This window comes from Macaca thibetana, chromosome 16 (genome assembly GCF_024542745.1).
Source record: "Macaca thibetana thibetana isolate TM-01 chromosome 16, ASM2454274v1, whole genome shotgun sequence".
NCBI lineage: Eukaryota > Metazoa > Chordata > Mammalia > Primates > Cercopithecidae > Macaca > Macaca thibetana.
The window spans coordinates 19051904-19071308 of NC_065593.1; the positions used below are offsets into that span (position 1 = coordinate 19051904).

The 19405-nt window shown below is 44.7% G+C and overlaps 1 protein-coding gene across 2 annotated transcripts in view; it reads left to right on the top strand.

Annotated features, from left to right (window-relative positions):
- The window catches only part of SMG6 (SMG6 nonsense mediated mRNA decay factor), a 244460-nt gene that overhangs the window by 45726 nt on the left and 179329 nt on the right, over positions 1 to 19405 (top strand). For both annotated transcript variants that reach the window (XM_050763507.1, XM_050763508.1), the window contains exons 9-10: positions 10385 to 10446; positions 18505 to 18650. In XM_050763507.1, coding sequence (XP_050619464.1) covers positions 10385 to 10446; positions 18505 to 18650 — 208 coding nt within the window. The remainder of the gene's footprint in view (positions 1 to 10384; positions 10447 to 18504; positions 18651 to 19405) is intronic.

Here is a 19405-nt window from a genome sequence, read left to right on the forward strand (position 1 = left end):
AGAGTCTTACTCTGTTGCCCAGCCTGGAGTGCAGTGGTGCCGTCTTGGCTCACTGCAACCTCCGTTTCCCAGTTCAAACGATTCTCCTGCCTCAGTCTCCCCAGTAGCTGGGATTACAGGCATGTGTCACAACATCCAGCTAATTTTTTTGTATTTTTAGTAGAGATGGGCCTTCACCGTGTTGGCCAGGCTGGTCTCGAACTCCTGACCTCTGTTGATCTGCCCACCTCGGCCACCCAGAGTGCTGGGATTACAGGCGTGAGTCACTGCACCCAGCCAAGGTTGCCTTTTTTAAAAGGCGAAAAATAAAAGAGCTCAGTCTCTGGGCAAGTCAGTTAACCTGTGTGCTGTTTTCTGTAAGGAAATGATAGTAGTACTAATCCTCACAGAATTGTTGTAAGGTTAACAGACGTTAAGTGCTTAGAATAGTGTGTTACACACAGAAGATGCTATAGAAGATTTGACCATATATATATATATATGTATATGTATATATTTTGTTTGTTTTGTTTTGTTTTTGTTTTTTTGAAATGGAGTCTTGCTCTGTCGCCAGGCTGGAGTGCAGTGGCGCGATCTCGGCTCACTGCAACTTCTGCCTCCCGGGTTCAAGCAATTCTTCTACCTCAGCCTCCCGAGTAGCTGGGACTACAGGTGCCCACCACCACACCTGGCTAATTTTTGTATTTTTTGTAGAGATGGGGTTTCGCCATTTTGGTCAGGCTGGTCTCGAGCTCTTGACTTTGTGATCTGCCTGCCTTGGCCTCCCAAAGTGCTGGGATCACAGGCGTGAGCCACCGAGCCCAGCCAAAACCCTAAGTTTTCTAAACATCCAGAACAACCTTTACAAATACAGGTTTGCTCACGTCAGTTCCCTGCTGAAAACCCTTCCGTGGCTTTACCGAAGATCCCGTTCTTTAACAAGGACATGTCTGACGCGCCCTGCCTCCTCCTCCAGACTTTCTCTGACAGAATCAGTCATTTAGCCACGCCAGTCTACCATGTACCACTTTTGAGAACATTATACATGCTGTTCCCTTTGCTTAACACACATCAGGACATGACTCCCTCTCCTCTCCAAAACCAACTGTTTCTTCAGCCCTCCGTTTTCAACTCAAAGGTCTTTTCCTCTGAGAGGATATCTCGGATGTTGCTTCTGTGTATTTCCACAGCATCCTAGCCTTCCCCAGCCATGGCACGTCGTAACTGTCTGTGTTACCCACAAAGCAAGGATTATCTCTGCCTTGTTCACAGCTTGTGCACTGTGCTTTGTACGTAAAGTGTGCCCAGTAGGTTTTTGTTGAATGAATAAATGTACGGGTCCATGTGTGAGGAACTCTTCACCATCCCTCTAACGCTCTGTCAACCCGTTCGTTTATAAGATGGGTTTGATGGCTGAACACGGTGGCTCACGCTTGTAATCCCAGCACTTTGGGAGCCCGAAATGGGTGGATCACTTGAGGCCAGAAGTTCAAGACCAGCCTGGACAACATGGCAAAACCCCGTCTCTATTAAAAATACAAAAATTAGCAGGGCGTGGTGGCGCGCACCTGTAGTCCTAGCTGCTTGGGAAGCTGAGGCACGATTGTTGCTTGAACCCCAGAGGCGGAGGTTGCAGTGAGCTGGGATCGTGCCAGTGCACTCCAGCCTGGGCCACAGAGCAAGACTCTGTCTCAACAACAACAAAAAAAGATGGGTTTGAGCTTGTGTGTGTGCTCTTGGAAAACTCTTATCTGGTTGTCCACCTGATCACGCAGTGGGAGCTGCAGCCGTTTCCTCTTCTCTCTCACTTCCTGGAGTGCAGACACAGCGTGTCCCAGCTCCCCTACTATTTGGGTGGATGGGCATGAGAGTTCCCAGGCATGAGAGAGATGAGTCAGAAAGAAGAGTCATTCAGAAAGTAACCCAGTCAGAGCAACAGTGTTGCCCTTTGGCTGAACTTTCTTTCTCTTTTTCTGTGTACCTGGAGATGTTAAGCTGGTGGCACATTTGAGTTGGTTGTTACAGATTGTCACACCACAGCATAGGGATTCATAAATCTTAATCTGGCGCTTTCCTTTGATGGGGATGTTTTGGGAAATGTCCAGGAGCCCTCTGGCCTAAGTGAAGTGTCTGTTGGGCTCGGGTGTGTTCTGTTTCTACCCTGCAGGTGGAAACCTGGAGAGCCCCATGTATATTTCCCTGTAGCCTTTGGAGTGTGTGACTGTGTGAGAGCAGGAGTCTTGTTGCATTTGGTGTCACTTGTGCTATCATAGAATGGAATGGTGCTTACACAGAAGCTGGCAAGAAAAGTTGTATTTACTTAGAATTATGCATTGTGGGCTCTTAGCATTGGAAGAAATACTGAAAATTGGTGCTTCTCCTGTGGTGGTGAGAGGTGGGTGGATATGCGAATATTCTGGTGTGTGGGGGGGGTTCCTTTAAAACCATACTCTTCATCGCTACCCATCTTCCCCTCTTAGCTCTTGAGAATCATGACTGTTTCCAGTTCATGTGTGTGGTAGCTCTGAGGTGCTGTGCAGGGAGAAACATCTTTTGAGACACCAGGGTTGTAGATTATTTAGCCCAGGTATCAGCAGACTTTTTTTTTTCTGTAACGATCTGGATAGTAAATATTTTAGGCTACTTTGGGAGGCCAAGGCAGGCGGATCATGAGGTCAGGAGATCAAGACCATCCTGGCCAACACAGTGAAACCCCATCTCTACTAAAAATAAATACAAAAAATTAGCCGGGCATTGTGGTGGGCGCCTGTAGTCCCAGCTACTCAGGAGGCTGAGGCAGGAGAATGGTGTGAATCCGGGAGGCGGAGCTTGCAGTGAGCCGAGATCGCGCCACTGCACTCCAGCCTGGGCGACAGAGCGAGACTCCATCTCAAAAAAAAAAAAAAAAAAAAAAAAGGCCTTGTGGGCCATGTGCCCTCTGCTGCAGCTACTCAGCTCTGCCTTTGTAGGGGGAAAGCAGCCACTGACAATGTGTAAACAAATGAGTGTGACTGCGTTTCAACAGAATTTTATTTATGGAAACTGAAATTTATATTTCATGTAATTTTCATGTCATGAAATATTCTTTTTTTTTCAATCATTAAAAAATGTAAAAACCATTCTTAGCTCACGGGCTGTACAAAAACAGGTGGCAGGCTACATTTGACCCGTGGCCATAGTTTGCCAGCGTCTGATGTAGCCCAGTGGCTTCCAAATCTGGCGATCTTTCACAGTGACCTGGAGACCTTTAAAAATGTTGGTTCAAAGTGCCCCTCTCTCGTCCCTGAGGATTCTGATTCTGTAGGAGCGGGAAATCTGTATTTTTTACAAAAGCTGTTCAGGTGATAGACATACACTGAGGATTATGGAATTAGCAGTACTGATCTCACTCATTTAACTGTTGAAGAAACAGCCCTAGAAAATTGATGTGACTTTGTGATAATTAACAGCAAATAAATGGCATGACCAAAATTTGAACCCAGGTCTTCAACTCTTAAGATCAGCAGTCTCTGTCATATTCCTTCCCCCTAGTAAACACATGAGCAATAAATACAAAAGACGAACATATTTGTGGCTCCTTCTTTTCTTTTCTTTTCTTTTCTTTTCTTTTTTTTTTTTTTTGAGACGGAGTCTTGCTCTGTCGCCAGGCTGGAGTGCAGTGGCACCATCTCGGCTCACTGCAGTCTCCACCTCCCAGGTTCAAGTGATTCTCCTGCCTCAGCCTCCTGAGTAGCTGGGACTATAGGCACACCCAGCTAGTTTTAGTATTTTTAGTAGAAATGGGGTTTCACTGTTTTACGGCATGGTCTCTATCTCTTGACCTCGTGATCTACCCACCTCAGCCTCCCAAAGTGCTGGGAGTACAGGCGTGAGCCACCGTGCCTGGCCTCCTTTCTTTTTTTTTCTGTCTGTCTGTCTTTTTTTTTTTTTTTTTTTTTCCCTGAGACGGAGTTGCGCTCTTGTTGCCCAGGCTGGAGTGCAATGGTGTGAGCTCGGCTCACCGCAACCTCCGCCTCGTGGGTTCAAGCGATTCTCCTGCCTCAACCTCCCGAGTAGCTGGGATTACAGGCATGAGCCATCACGTCTGGCTAATTTTGTATTTTTAGTAGAGATGGAGTTTCTCCTAGTTGGTCAGGCTGGTCTCGAACTCCCGACCTCAGGTGATCCGCCCGCCTCGGCCTCCCAAAGTGCTGGGATTACAGGTGTGAGCCACTGTTCCCGGCCCCTTCTTTTCTTTATGTCTGGTGCCAGTTTCCGTTCTGAGAGCCAGCCAGGTACTCTGAGCTCGGCTGTCCCTCTGCTGGCTGGCTGGCTGGCTGTGTTTTCTGGAGCTGACTGCGGATTTAGCTCAATTTCCCTCAGTCGGCTGGCTTTAACTAGGAGAGAGAATGAAGTAACGAATTGCTTTAATATAAGAGGCAGCACTAAACTGCAGTGCAAAGTTAAGAGCCATTGTTTCAAGGGGTACATTAGTTGGAAGAGGTAGTTTTAAAAGGCACATTTTACACTTAAATTCACATGTCTCAGATCTAGCCATCTTAAGTGGGACATCTGTATAGGAACTTGTGTTTAATTGAAGCTAATTGAGCTGTCATCCAGCCCTGAACAGTTCTGGAGTGGAGGAAGTAAAGGGTGAAGAACTGTTGCCATCCCGATTCTACCTCAGCCTCAGCGTGGCTCTTTGGTCCAAGTAAGGGACTTAAGGATTGATTTGCTTTATCTTCCTACAAGGCCTTTGAGTCATGCTATTTGGGTTTCCCATACTTTTTATTTACTTTTTAAAAATCTATATATCCTGGAAAGAGGAATGCTGAAAGTGCTAAGAATGAATCTCTTCTGTCTCTACTGAATGATTACCACATTACTGATAGGTTTCCACATTTCATGTACCAGGCCCCCTTCCCTCTTTTTTTTTTTTTTTTTTTTTTTTAATTCTCATCTCATCTCTGTAACAGGAAAAATGACAGTAAGGAAACACAGTGCCTCCTGGAACCTTCACAGGCCTTGTCTCAGGTGTGGGAGCATAAATGGCCAGCGGGCAAGTTGTATGTTATTTATCCTTGTTCTTGGACTATAAGCTCCTTGGCAGTAGAGACCCTGTCTTGTTCGTTTGCTCCTGTACCCAGCATAGGAACGCGGGGATGAGGATGACGTGTGAACAACATTACCAGTGCGCCCACATCCTCCTCCGCCTTGTGATCTCAGTGCTTGAGAGAGACTGATAAGTGGGCTTTGATTGAATGCTATGAAAGTCCTGGCCATTTGACTAACAGGTACTCATGAAATTTGGTCTCCACCTATGTTGTCTCATATCTAAGAGGATAGATCCCTTTTCTAAAATGCAACCAAGTTTTGTTTTTTAAAAAATATATGGGGCCAGGACCAGTGACTCATGTCTGTGATCCCACTACTTTAGGAGGGTGAGGCAGAGGATCGCTTGAGCCCAAGAGTTTGAGACCAGCCTGGGCAATATAGTGAGACCCCGTTTCTACAAAAAATAAAAAACTAGCCAGGCGTGATTGTGTGCGCCTGTAGTCCCATCTACTCAGAAGGCTGAGGCGGGAGGATTGCTTGAGCCCAGGAGGTCTAGACCACAGTGAGCCTTGATTGTGCCACTGTACTCCAGTCTGGGTGACAGAGCGAGACCCTGTCTCAAAAAAAAAAGTATATAAAAATAGAAACATTCCATGCAGATAAGAGAATAATAATTTATGCCCCTCAAAATTACTTTAAAATGCACTTTGGAATTCCTTTAATACTGACTACCCTTACTATCCTTAAAATGATTCACTTTTCAGAACTTCCGTTTTTCACACAACTCTGTAAAAGCAGGAACCACTCTTTCGGAACTGAAGTTGGGCCTGTTTCAGAATCCCCTCCTCTTGCGTTGTTGTCTCTGAGCAGCTTTTCTCTCCTTCCTTGCTCCACAGGCACCAAGCCCTTAGACACAATTGTGAGGGATACTTTTCGAGGCTTGTGTAAAACATCTACTCCTCAGACTTCTTTAATTTATATTATTTCATTTCATCCTTTTAGTTCTGAGTTAGGTGATGTCAGTGGTAGAAATTCCATTTTACAGTCCAGGAACAATCCAAAATATTTTACTTACAATCCCACAGTTAGCGACAGGACAGACTTTACTGTGTGTCCAGAGACCTACCCATCCATCTGCTGCCATTAGTGTCTCTTTGGGTTGAGCGCAGGAGTCCACAGTGAATTTGTTTTGGACTTGAACTAAGGAGACAGAAGACCCTTAGTAATGCTAACACTGCCTCTCAGGGATACACCCAAGGAGCATTTCTGTTTCAGTGAACAGTCCATAAATATGTAAGGAAGATGTGAACGCAGGTAAAGCCTCACAATTTGAGAAGTAACATCTATTTTCCATCTGAGCGAGAACCATCTAGATGTATTGTTAAAAATAAAAAAGTCTACCAGGCAAGGTGGCTCACGCCTGTAATCTGAGCACTTTGGGAAGCCACGGCTGGAGGATTGCTTAAAGCCAGGAGTTTGAGACCAGCCTGGGCAACAAAGTGAGAACCCTATCTCTACAAAAAATAAAAATAAATTAACCCTGTGCATGGGTATGTGCTTGTAATCTTAGCACTTTGGGGAGGCGAAGGCGAGAGATTGCTTTAGCCCAGGAGTCAGAGGCTGCAGTGAGCCGTGATGTTGCCACTGCACTCCATACGGGGTGACAGAGTGGGACACTGTCTCTAAAATAAATAATAAAAATTAAATAGCTGTAGAAATGGAAGTCAGTCCATGGTGATGTGTTAGAGCAGAAGGAGGAAGGAAGCTCAGACTAAGGCTTTTGTGACTGTGGATTTGGTGTCAGTTAAGTGTTCTCCAAAGTATCTGCCTCAGTGCTAGTTGACTTCATATTGTCTCTTGTAAATGTTGTTTAGGTCCGATTTGATCAATATGTAACAAATCCGCTCCCTCATGTCATACATCTTCTAGGATGTATCTGCATTTTTAGCTCCTTTCCTAATTGAAGTGTTATTGATGACAACAAAGAGAAAGTACGTTTAGCAGTGATGTTCAGGCTAAAAGTAAAGCAGTGGTTCTCATTAACTAAGGTTAGGGAGAATGTGTGTATAGTTTGAAAAAGTTATCTGAGATTTTCTTCACTCCCACTAGTTGAAAAGTAATGCATTGAAATTGACTTTTTGCAGTTAAAATATGGTAGTGGCAAGTATGGATTCAGGTAATTAGGTGGGCTTCATCTCCTCCACTAAGGGAAGGATCTTGGTGAAGTACACTAGAAGCACAGATGTTCCAAACCTCTTGGGGCTCTCATGTTAGTCCAGGCGGTGCTGTAGTTCAAACAGTATGAGTTTCCTACCTAATCAGGAAGGAAAACTTAAAAGCAAAACTTGAACGGCTTTTTAGTTGCTCTTATTCCCTCGTTAGCCCTTCATTGAATCAGCTCACCAGTTCTTTTCCTGAGATAGGTGTAGGATAAGAGAAAGAAAACTGTATTTGGAATCTGAAGACTTGGATTCAAGTTTTAACTCTGCCATTTACTAATGTAAAGTTGCTTAAATTTCTGAGTTGGCTTGGGGGATGGTATTTAGGCTTGAATGAAGTGAGTTAGTATCTTTTGTTTTTTGTTTTTTGTTTTTTGTTTTTTTTTTGAGATGGAGTCTCACTCTGTCTCCCAGGCTCCTGCCACCACACCCAGCTAATTTTTGTATTTTTAGTAGAGACGGGGTTTCACCATCTTGGCCAGGCTGGTCTCAAACTCCTGACCTCAATTGATCCACCTGCCATGGCCTCCCAAAGTGCTGGGATTCCAGGCCTGAACCCTGCACCTGGTCTCTTCCATTCTGTTGATAGAGCCTAGTGTCCCTGGCCCTGACTCACCTTGCTGTATAGACAGGTTATCTTCAGTGAAATATTCTGAGCTTTTTATCTATAAATCAATGTTAAGCTAGTATTACCGATTAAGTGTAACTCATTTAAAGCAAAAATAGAGTGAACATTCTATGCAGAGTTTGATGTTGGTCATTGGTAAAGTGGGAATGTACCCCTTTTCCACACTTGGCTTCCGTATGAAATAGATGGAACTGCCATAGCTTGGTTGGTGTTCTGTTTTGCAAGAGGAGTAAACAGGGAGTTTTTCCTTTTGGGGCAGACTGCCCAGGGATACTGGACTCCTTGCCCTGACCACTGGGATCCTGGGGTCAAGATTCTTCACTTCTCTTCCTGGCTGGCTACAGAGCCCTGAAGATATTGCTTCTAGGAGACCAGGGAAGATGACAAGGAGGTTTAGTTCTTCGATTGTCTCTGCTTTCTTTGCATTTGAATTGAAATTTGTTTCCTTCCCTTGTTTTGCTGAGAAATCTTTTGGTTTTGATGGAAGTAGATTTTCTTTTTTTTTTTTTTGAGATGGAGTCTCACTCTGTCGCCCAGGCTGGAGTGCAGTGGCCGGATCTCAGCTCACTGCAAGCTCCGCCTCCCGGGTTCACGCCATTCTCCTGCCCCAGCCTCCCGAGTAGCTGGGACTACAGGCGCCCGCCACCTCGCTCGGCTAGTTTTTTGTATTTTTTAGTAGAGACGGGGTTTCACCGTGTTAGCCAGGATGGTCTTGATCTCCTGACCTCGTGATCCACCTGTCTCGGCCTCCCAAAGTGCTGAGATTACAGGCTTGAGCCACCACGCCCGGCCGGAAGTAGATTTTCTAGAACCTTGAACCACGATTGTAAATTGGGGGCTCATGGGCCAGATGTATCTGGCAAATGTGTTTTTTGGCTTCTTTAATGCTTATATTATTTTCATTAGTAGCCAACATGTAAAAGCCAGAGGATTTCACATAAAAATCCAGATTCAGTCAGGTGCAGTGACTCACACCTCTGTGATCCCAGCACTTTGGGAGGCTGAGGCAGGAGGATTGCTTGAGCCCACGATTTTGAGACCAGTCCGGGCAACATAGTGAGAACTCCAGTCTACAAAAAATTAAAAATTAGCCAGGTGTGGTGACACTACCTGTAGTCCCAGGTACTCAGTAGGCTGAGGCAGGAGGATTGCTTGAGCCCAGGAGGTAGAGGTTGCAGTGAGCTGTGATCACACCACTGTACTCCAGCCTGGGCGACAGAGTGAGACCCTGTCTCAAAACAACAAAACAAGCTGGGTGCAGTGGCTCACACCTGTAATCCCAGTACTTTGGGAGGCCAAGGCAGGTGGATCACTTGAGGCCAGGAGTTGGAGACCAGCCTGGCCGACATGGCAAAACCCTGTCTCTTCTAAAAATGCAAAAATTAGCTGGTTGTGGGGGTGCACGCCTGTAATCCCAGCTACTCGGGTGGCTGAGGCACGAGAATCACTTGAACTGGGAGGTGGAGGTTGCAGTGAGCTGAAATCATACCACTGCACTCCAGCCTGGGCGACAGAGCGAGATTCTGTCTCTAAAAACAAAAACAGGCCAGGTGCGGTGGCTCAAGCCTGTAATCCCAGCACTTTGGGAGGCCGAGACGGGCGGATCACGAGGTCAGGAGATCGAGACCATCCTGGCTAACACGGTGAAACCCCGTCTCTACTAAAAAATACCAAAAAAACTAGCCGGGCGTGGTGGCGGGCGCCTGTAGTCCCAGCTACTCGGGAGGCTGAGGCAGGAGAATGGCGTGAACCCGGGAGGCGGAGCCTGCAGTGAGCCGAGATCGCGCCACTGCACTCCAGCCTGGGCGACAGAGCGAGACTCCGTCTCAAAAAAAAAAAAAAAAAAAAACCAAAAAAACAACCCAGATTGCAGTTTCCAGCTTGGGCCCACATAGAGGATTTGGCTAAAACTGGGGTGGAATAGTCATAGGTTGCTACTGTCTCCATCAGCATACTTCATGCCTAGCCCTGCAGACACTTGAATTTGCAGCTCCAGACATAGAACATGAACTCTAGTTTTTAAAGCTGGCGAAGTACAATTTGATGAGTTAGTGGTGGGTTACCTTGCTCTTGGTTATCAAAAAAGAGTCCTGCTTTCCTAGCTAAGAAGGTAGAAAAATAACTCAAATAGAACCAGGGACTTCACTAGTATCCTCGCTCCTGTAAGAGTTTCATTTCCATGATTATGGAGCCAGGGTGGCTCCTAGATCCTCAGAGAGCTGTGGGCATCTTTCTTTACATCCTGCTTATTCAGATTCACCACCTCATCCCCTGCACACAGGTGCCACTGCCAGCAGAGGGTGCTGTCTGCTCACTGAGCCTGCTGTCATCTTGGCTCAGCTGAGCGGCAGCTGTTGGGCATGTGCCCTGGGTCTGTGAGAGTTTGGGCATGTCCATTTGGTTCCCATCCCTAGTGCCCACCCCTTAGACCCTGGCCAGGTTATTGTGTCACTGGGGACTCTGTTCAGTAACAGGAAACTGGGGAAAGTTTAATTGTTTTCTCCTCTCCCTTTTTCCCATGCAGCTGAACAAAAGGTTCATCCTCAGTTTTCTCCATGCCCATGGGAAGCTGTTTACCCGGATTGGGTAAGTGTGCAGGATGTTTATTTTATTTTCCTACATTACAAGTCATTTTGGAATTTAATATTGTTAGCAACTGGACTGTGTTTGTAACTGAGGGCACAGGGTGTGAATTCTTAGAGGCCTCCACCTTCTCTTCTCTTCCCTTCATCTTCTGTCCTACTGTGCTCATGAAATTTGGGAAATATTACTCTCTATTTCTCTTGTTTCTTCTTTCTCTACCTTTACTAAAACCCTTCTTTAAATACAATCTTGTCCCAGCCCCCACCCCAGTCCCTCTGGGTTTCTCTTGCCTCTGCCTTCCGGCTCAGTCTCCAGTGAATGCCTCAAGGCAGTCGTGCTAAATCCCTGGGTACAGCTGTCAGGGGGTCCTCTTTGGGAAGAATACTGTCCACTAATTTTCCATCAAAAATAAGAGTAACATTTTCGCTCTATGTCCTTCTGACCCATATCCTTTCCTCTTGTGCTCAGTTTCCTGTGCCATATTGCTGATCTCATTAAATACCAAGCCTCTTACAGTTTCATCATTCACCATGGATTTCCATAGACATCTCAGGGAAGGTGGTATGTGCAAAACCAACACTTGACTGCTTAAATTCCTGGAAACAGATCGAGTTTTGAGTATTCCTTTATTCCTTGGGTGGATCCGAGTTCTTCCTCACTGTGTAAAACTAGTGATCCTACGCCCAACATAATGCCTACACACCAGAGCAGATGGATGCCTGGAGCCTCTTTAGTACAGGATCTCCCTGAGTGTAGGAGAGTGAGAGGCGGAGTAGGTGGCAGTGCCCCCAGACCAGTCTTCCACTCGACCCGTCTTCCGCTAGACCAGTCTTCTACTGGATTCTAATATTTTCTGAGTTGGAAGTTGTATTATGAGCTGCCCTTTGGGGTGATTTGTTTTGAATTATAGATACCCCAGTTATTGTCAGTGTTTCCCTTTCACTTCCCGTCATAACTTCGTAAGTTTATCTGTAATTCTCTAGAAGGCTTTCTTTTTTTTTTTTTTTTTTTGAGATAGAGACTTGCTCTGTTGCTCAGGCTGGAGTGCAGTGGAGTGATCTCAGCTCACTGCAACCTCTGTCCTCTGGGTTCAAGTGATTCTCCTGCCTCAGCCCGCCGAGTAGCTGGGATTACAGGCGTGCACCGCCACGCCCAGCTAATTTTTGCCTTTTTAGTAGAGATGGGGTTTCACCATATTGACCAGGCTGGTCTTGAACTCCTGACCTCATGGGATCCACCTGCGTCGGCCTCCTAAAGTGCTGGGATTACAGGCGTGAGCCACCGCTTCCAGCCTAGAAGGCTCTCTTAGTGGAGGTAGGGGCTATGTCACTTTCCACATACTGTTGTAGGTAACTTTTTTGAGAAGTGGAAAGGCTTGGTTCCACTGGAAGAAACTGCTCCACGGGCAGTGGACTAGAAAGTGTGCTTATTACATATTCATTCAGTATCGACCTGGGTAAGATTGATAGTGATGGTCATTGCAAGCATAGTTCGGATTTCAAAATGACTTGGGAAAATTGGAAAAGGTACTAGTAGATGGATCTCTGTCTGTAGACATAACAGGTGGAGATATTCACTTAGGCAAAGTAAACTAGATGCATCACTGGTCCCATCTCCTGCCTCCCAACTCCGCTGTCCTGCCACTGCCACCAGTTCAAGTTCCACTCTGGCAGTTTTTGACTCACTGTTGTATTCCTAGAGCCTGGCATGTAGTATTTGTTGTATAAATGAATGAATTATAAAAAACGGATGGATTGCCAAGCACTGCAGAGAAACATGTAGTATTCTAGTAGGTTACTGTAGACCCAAGACAGTCACTAGTGAGTAATGTAAGGCTGTAGTTACAAGGTGGAAGTTACTTACATTTTTAAGATGATATCGGAATCATCTTAAAAATAACACATCAGAGTAGGAAATACCTTTGTGCTACTCTTAAAGTAACAGTTGATGGTACTCCTGCTTTTTATTTATTCTTTTTTTTTTTTTTTTTTGAGAGAGAGAGAGCCTGTGTGTGTTACCCGGCTGTAGTGCCATGGCTATTCACAGACATGATCATACCACACTATAGCCTTGAACTCCTGGCTCAGCCTCCCGTGTCACTGGGACTACATGCTCCACCACGACAACTGGCTTATTTACCTTCTTTTTTTTTTTTTTTTTGAGACGGAGTCTCGCTCTGTCGCCCAGGCTGAAGTGCATTGGTGTGATCTCGGCTCACTGCAGGCTCTGCCTCCCGGGTTTACACCATTCTCCTGCCTCAGCCTCTAGCATAGCTGGGACTACAGGCGCCCACCACCACACCCGGCTAATTTTTTTTTTTTTTTTGGTATCTTCAGTAGAGATGGGGTTTCACCGTGTTAGCCAGGATGGTCTCGATCTCCTGACCTCGTGATCTGCCTGCCTCAGCCTCCCAGAGTGCTGGGATTACAGGCATGAGCCACCGCGCCCGGCCTGTTTATCTTTTATAGTTCTCGTTTTTTCATCTTTCTCTCCTTTACTACTTTTCACTCAGTGTTTTCTTTCCTTTTTTCCTTGGCCTATGTTTGTTCTTTAAATTTTCCTCTACCATGTTGCCCTAAGTCGAGATTTCTCAACCCTTGGCACTGTCGACGTTTTGAGCCAGGTGACTCTGTTGTGAGGGGTGTCCTGTGCGTTGTAGGATACTTAGCAGCGTCCCTGGCTTCTTTCCACTACGTACCAGTAGCACCCTCCCCCACCAAATGTGATGATTCAAAATATCTCCAGACATTGCCGAACGTTCCCTGGGAGACAAAATTGCCCCTCGTTGAAAATCACTACTCTAGATATTTCTTGCCCTGTTAGAGACTTTTGGGACTAAAAAAGTTATAAATCTTGGTGCAGAATGTAGGAACATTTAGGGTATATTTTTATCAGCTTATGCAGTAGTTACACCCTGATTTCCCCTCCACTTCTAAAATTCTTATATTTCAGCACATATTTTGGAATAAGTTTGGGAAAGGACCACAGTAATGATTAAAAAGCCAGATAATGACCGGGCGCAATGGCTTACACCTATAATCCTATAGCATTTTGAGACGCCAAGGTGGGAGAATCGCTTGAGCCCAGGAGTTCAAGACCAGCCTGGGCAACATAGGGAGAAGACTCCATCTCTCTTTTTAATGGATATAATAGAGAATTTTTTTTTAAAGCCAGAAAATGAGATCTGAAAGGAAAAATTAATTTTAAAAAACATTAAGGTAAAAAATATTTATTTAGAGGCAACTGTAGGGTGCCTACATGCTTAAATATAAAAGGGTCCTGATTTTTATGGAATGACAGTAAGGGAAATTGGCTTCTGTTGTAGCTAGAGAGATTTGGGTTAGGTGTAAGAAAATTTCACAGAAGGGAAGATGGTTGAGAATTTTCTTTTTTGGAGGCCTTTAAAAATGAATAGATTATCTCATTTGTCTGAGGTGGTTTACTGTGTTCCAGGTTATTTTTCAGGATCTCTTTTATTCCTGCCTATAACATATTCTGTTGTCAAAAAGGTAAAGCCAGCCCAGTTTCACCTTCATGAGAAATGACTTACGGTAGTTTTCATTGAGGAAAATGTATGTCAATTCTAGGCACTGCATTCCCTCTATGGGTTTCCTCTTATTCTGTCCTGAAGGTAAAATAAAATTGAGCCCCATCTTTATTCTGGAAGGCAGAAACAGAAATAACATTTCTATTGCAGGGAGAAAGGTATAGACGTCTGTAAGACTAGGAAAGCAATGATCCCAAGCCACACACAACATCGTGGACTGTTGCCTAATTACCAAGAAGATGTGAAATGTGGGCGGCGTTGAGAACGAATTAAGAGTGAGGAGATTGTAATGGGGAGCAGCTGAAGGCACATCACTCTCCCGCCTGCCTTTTCAGAAAAGCCCCGACGCTGTGCTTCCGGGCATGGTCTGCTCTATGCCTGGTGCTCCACAGTGCATCAGCATAGACTCGAATGCCTACTATGTGCAAGATAAGTCTCTCAACTCCCAGCACTAGCTGACCAGAGGTTCAGAGCTTTAGAGGAAATACTCAGTGCCAAAAAGAGTTTGTTTTTCACTGCTTACTAGTTACAAGATCTTGAGAGTAAACAAGTCAAAGCTGCTGTGGGCTTCAACTAACCTGATCAATGGTTTAAAGAGATGATCTCTGAGGTCCATTCCAGTCCTTATGTTCTGTAGCACTATGATTTGTTTTTTTTCTCATTTCCACCCTGTCACATGGCTTAATTTTTTGGTTTTGTTCTTTTGCTCCTGGGTTTTTGCTATCTTGCTCGGTTTTTAAAAATTAAGAGGTTGAAAAAAACTAACCTGGATTGTTTTTTGCAGAGAATGTTGTCTAGCCCAGCTGTGTTCCTCAGCATCTGAGGGCTGAGTCCTGCTCGGTTAGTCACCGTCTGAGTCAGTCCTGGGCCTAGGTCCCGGTGTTGTCTGAAAGATTCGTTTCTTGAAACTGCCATTCAAATGAAACAAGGTGTCCCTAGAGATCACTTCACAAGGCACCACTTTTGTCCGTGAAACACACGGCCCGAAAACGATGGTATCTTCTGAGGTTTTAAAGGATAGGGACAGAGTCATCTCGGATTCAGGAGAAGGACTCAGTCGGGGTGCCATATGGTTCCTGACAGACCCTTTCCTGGTGAGAGGCAGATCACACCTGTGCTCGGACTCCAGTGAGAGAGGTTAGGAAGCTGCAGCCTCTAGGCTCTGAATTTGTGACAGATAGTATGCTTTTGCTTCCTATTAGCCTTGATCATGGTTACCACTTTAGTTTTTACTTGCTTGCCTAGTCATGCTATTTGCATAGCTTTAAAGTCTCTTGGAATTCAAAGACTGATGTATTTATTTTGTACTTTTAATTTTTAAAAACATAATGTTTGTGCGTGATTCATTTTTTAAGTTAACAAATGTTCTTAAACACAAAAGTAAGATGTATTCATTATGGGATAAATCTTTTCTTTCTTTACAGTGCTCTTTGTAAAGTATTTAGAAAACTCAGCAAAGAAGAACAAATAAAAAATTACCCATATTTCTACCACCTAGAGAAAACACTGTTAAAATTTTTTCAATTTTTTGTACATATCACATACATACTTTTAAAAATTGCTTTATAACTATTTTTTAAAATATATTTTGAAGTTTCTCTCACATGATTAAAAATGTGATACAACTTTAAAAACTAGTATTCAGTTGTATGCATTTGCATCTTAATCATCTATTGTCGGGCGCTTTCGATTGCTTCCAATTTTTGGCAATTACAAATGACCACTTTTTATAAGTTTTCTCTGTTGCTTCTCTTCCTACTTTATTGCTGCGACTGCTGTTTCTTCTTAGATATAATTTTATAATTATTACATAAATATTATCCAGAAATCCTTAAAAAAGTACAACATTAAAACTAAGACTAAAATTTCTTTTAACTCTGTGTCCTCCAAAAAGATAGCACTAGACATCAGGGCGTGTATTCTTCCAGACCTTTCACTGCCTTTACCTGCTTACTTACATATGTGTCCATCAGACTTACTTACATATGTGTCCATCGGTAAGTGTAATTTTCTGTCTGTAACACAGGGTGAAGCAAAGATGATTTCTCAAAGAGAAAGACATAAAACTACTTACAGGTAGTTTGAGGCCAGAATTAGATAGCATTTTGGTTACAAAACTGGAAACCAGAAACCACCTACTGAGCCCCGAGGAGGGTTCCTCTCTCTCTGTGTGTGCCTCCCGTGGTTACTGCTGAACAAGGCTGGTTTTGCATGAGTAGATCCACCTTCCCTCGCATCTCACATTTGAAGTTACTCTAACTTATATCCTTCTGCTTTCAGTTTTTTCTTTTGTTTTAATCATGTTGAATTAGTTGACAGGCAAAGGGAGAATTTTTTTAAAAAAACTTTTTATAAAAAGGAAATGTGGACAGTTTGACCTGGTGCTCGTTCAAGACTTCAGTCTGACCCAGAGAGTGTTAATGGATCTGTTTCAATTCCTACCCCAGGGAAGAGGCTTCCTCAGACACAGCTTCGAAGCAAAACTGTCCCACGTGACACTTCTGTCCTGTCGTTCTTTGCTGGCTCTCTACCGCCTTTCAACACGGAGACACATGGCTCTGAAACTTGCCCAGCGTGGCTGCTTTTCAAGCAGAGTGAACGCTGCTATTCTCGTAACGAGAAGTGCTAGCCCCCCTCCCCACCTCTGACCAGAAAGAGTACTGCACAGTGTCAGGATTTAAAATGAAACCTTTGTTATAGCCCATGGGGAAAAATGGATCTAGTCCAGCCCCAAACATATCACTCTCTGCCATTCCACATCTTCCAAGAGTTTTAACGGCTCTGACATTTTTTAGAGGGGAAAAAAAAAAAGAGTTTTGTTTTGTTTTGGAGGGGTGGGTACTTGAAATGGCATGTGGAGAAAAAAAGCAAATGCATGGCATCTTTTGTGCCAATGAAAATGAGGACAGCTCAGCAGAGAGGAGAACTGGAATGTAAACTGTAATTGACCCATAACTGTGGCACGACTTCTGGGCACCAGGGGGTCAGTAATAGGAGTTGCCATCCAAGAGCAAGGAGCGAAGATTGCCAAGATTCCAGAAAACCTGGAGTTTTGTAATCTGGGGAGTGCGCTACTCAATCGGGAAGGGCCAGGATGGGTGAAGCTAGAAGCACCTTCCTCTAGAACTTGAGACTGGTTTCTATCTTTTGAGAAGGATTACCTTCCTTGTGGCTTTTCAGAAGCTATTTATTAATCCAACCTGGAGCTTTTCCCCAACCCCACAAGTATGCCACAAGCAGCTTGTTTATTTGGGGTCTGGGGGACATGGTAAAAAATACTTTGGTGACCACGAATTGTTCGGCATAGCCCTAAGGCCTACGTGCCTGGTTACTCTCTCAAGCACCAAGCTTGAACTTGCTTTTTCTTTCTGAAGACTTCAGCTGTGGTTTGTTTCTGTTGCCAAAGAAGCTCCAGGCATGCACCGCTGTTTGGGATCCAGTGGCCACAGTTGGCAAGGAGTGATTTGAATGACCTCTCCTTAGGAGCCCTAGGTCACTGGCTAGATTTCTGCCTCCCTGCGTTACAGCCTCTTCCTGTATTGGGAGTGGCACTTGGCCAGGGCATTATATTTCCACTGGCCTGAAAACATACAGACCCCGATGAACAGAGGCTTGTGAGAGGGAGGACGACGGCAACACAGGAAGAACTGAGACAGATGACTGGGGGCCTCTAGGTCTAGGCATTCTTCAAGGGGAAATTTGGGATCCTCAGGTGGAACAGTCAGTATGATAGTACCTCAGAAGACAACAGTACAACTATGTCTGGTTACCTAAAGTAAACCCTTGAGTAAAAAATCTTTAGGCCGGGCGCAGTGGCTCATGCCTGTAATCCGAGCACTTGGGAGGCCGAGGCAGGTGGGTCACTTGAGGTCAGGAGTTCGAGACCAGCCTGGCCTACATGGTGAAACCCCGTCTTTACTAAAAATAGAAACATTAGCCGGGCATGGTGGCACACACCTGTAGTCACAGCCCCTCAGGAGGCTGAGGCAGGAGAATTGCTTGAACCTGGGAGGCAGAGGTTGCAGTGAGCCGAGATTGGGTGAAAAGAGCGAAACTCTGTCTGAAAAAAAGAAAAAAATTTTTTTTTTTTAAGATTCATGTTACTCTTTTAATTGAATTCAGTTTCATACCAGAGAGTTTAGGGACTATGAAGGTTTTAGGAAATTTGTTGAGTATTTAGAAAAGCTGATGGTTTCAGAGAGAAACTTTGATATCAGCTTGAATGCAGTTATTGCCAGGGGTGAGGAAATAGCATACCAAAGCATAATCACTCATAGTGATTTATCCAAAACTTGAGTTGTTTCCATCTCTGAACCCTGAAAACTCCTTTATCTTGAATTTGTTCAAAATTACAGGATTCCGGGAAGGTTTGTGAAAATAGCACAGAAATGTCCTAGGCAGTAGTTGTCTGGTGTGTGTGTGTGTGTGTGTGTGTGTGTGAGTGAGAGAGAGAGGGAGAAAAAGAGAGACTGAAAGAGAGCATTGCCTCACCGATGGGTTTGCTGTATCTGCAGGATGGAGACATTCCCTGCAGTGGCTGAAAAGGTCCTCAGGGAGTTCCAGGTGTTACTGCAGCACAGCCCCTCTCCCCTTGGAAGTACCCGCATGCTGCAGCTTATGACCATCAATATGTTTGCGGTCCACAACTCCCAGCTGAAAGGTAAGGAATGTTTAGTTTCTTCATCTAGAATATAGACAGATAGAGATTAATGTAGCTTCTTTCTACCATACCTACCTCCCCCCACCCCACCCCAGAACACACACACCCTCCCCTTCCTACCATTGTCTCAGATATTGAGTTTACTTTGAAATCTATATGACTCTCCAGTGCTTGGGTGGGATGGAAGGAGGGAATCATGGGTATAGAGCTTAGTTTGCAAATGCAGAGATGCTGTTGCACATCTGGCCGCACAAAAGGCAGCAGCAAGGCCTCTTGAAGGCTGCAGACCCAGAGCCTCTCCCAAGGGAGAGGCATTGCTGAGATATTTCATTGCAGAGACCATACGCTTGGCAGGGATTGGGAATAGCTGTTTCTGGACTCATGTACCCTGTTTGTTCAATATGGAAAAGTCTAGTTCCCTATGGGATATCCCTAGTGGGAGCCTGCCAGGGAGTAAGAACCAAAAATTGATGAGCTTTGGTGATTCAAATCTGGAAGCACAAAAACCACCAGGCCCAGAATTTGGCTGGTATACCAGTGTGCATTCTGAAATGTTTTTCTTAATGTGTTGGGGTTTTTTTCATAGGGGGTCGGGTGGGTGTGGAAGTAGAGGGGAGAAGGGCAGATTGGCAGGGTTTTAAATGCTTTGATGACCAGGTCAGGGTCAAAGGATGTTACCAGGATTTCTTCCCTTCCCTTCTGTTCCCTTCATTTCACTTAGGTAAGGATGATATGGTATGACTTGATGGAATTAT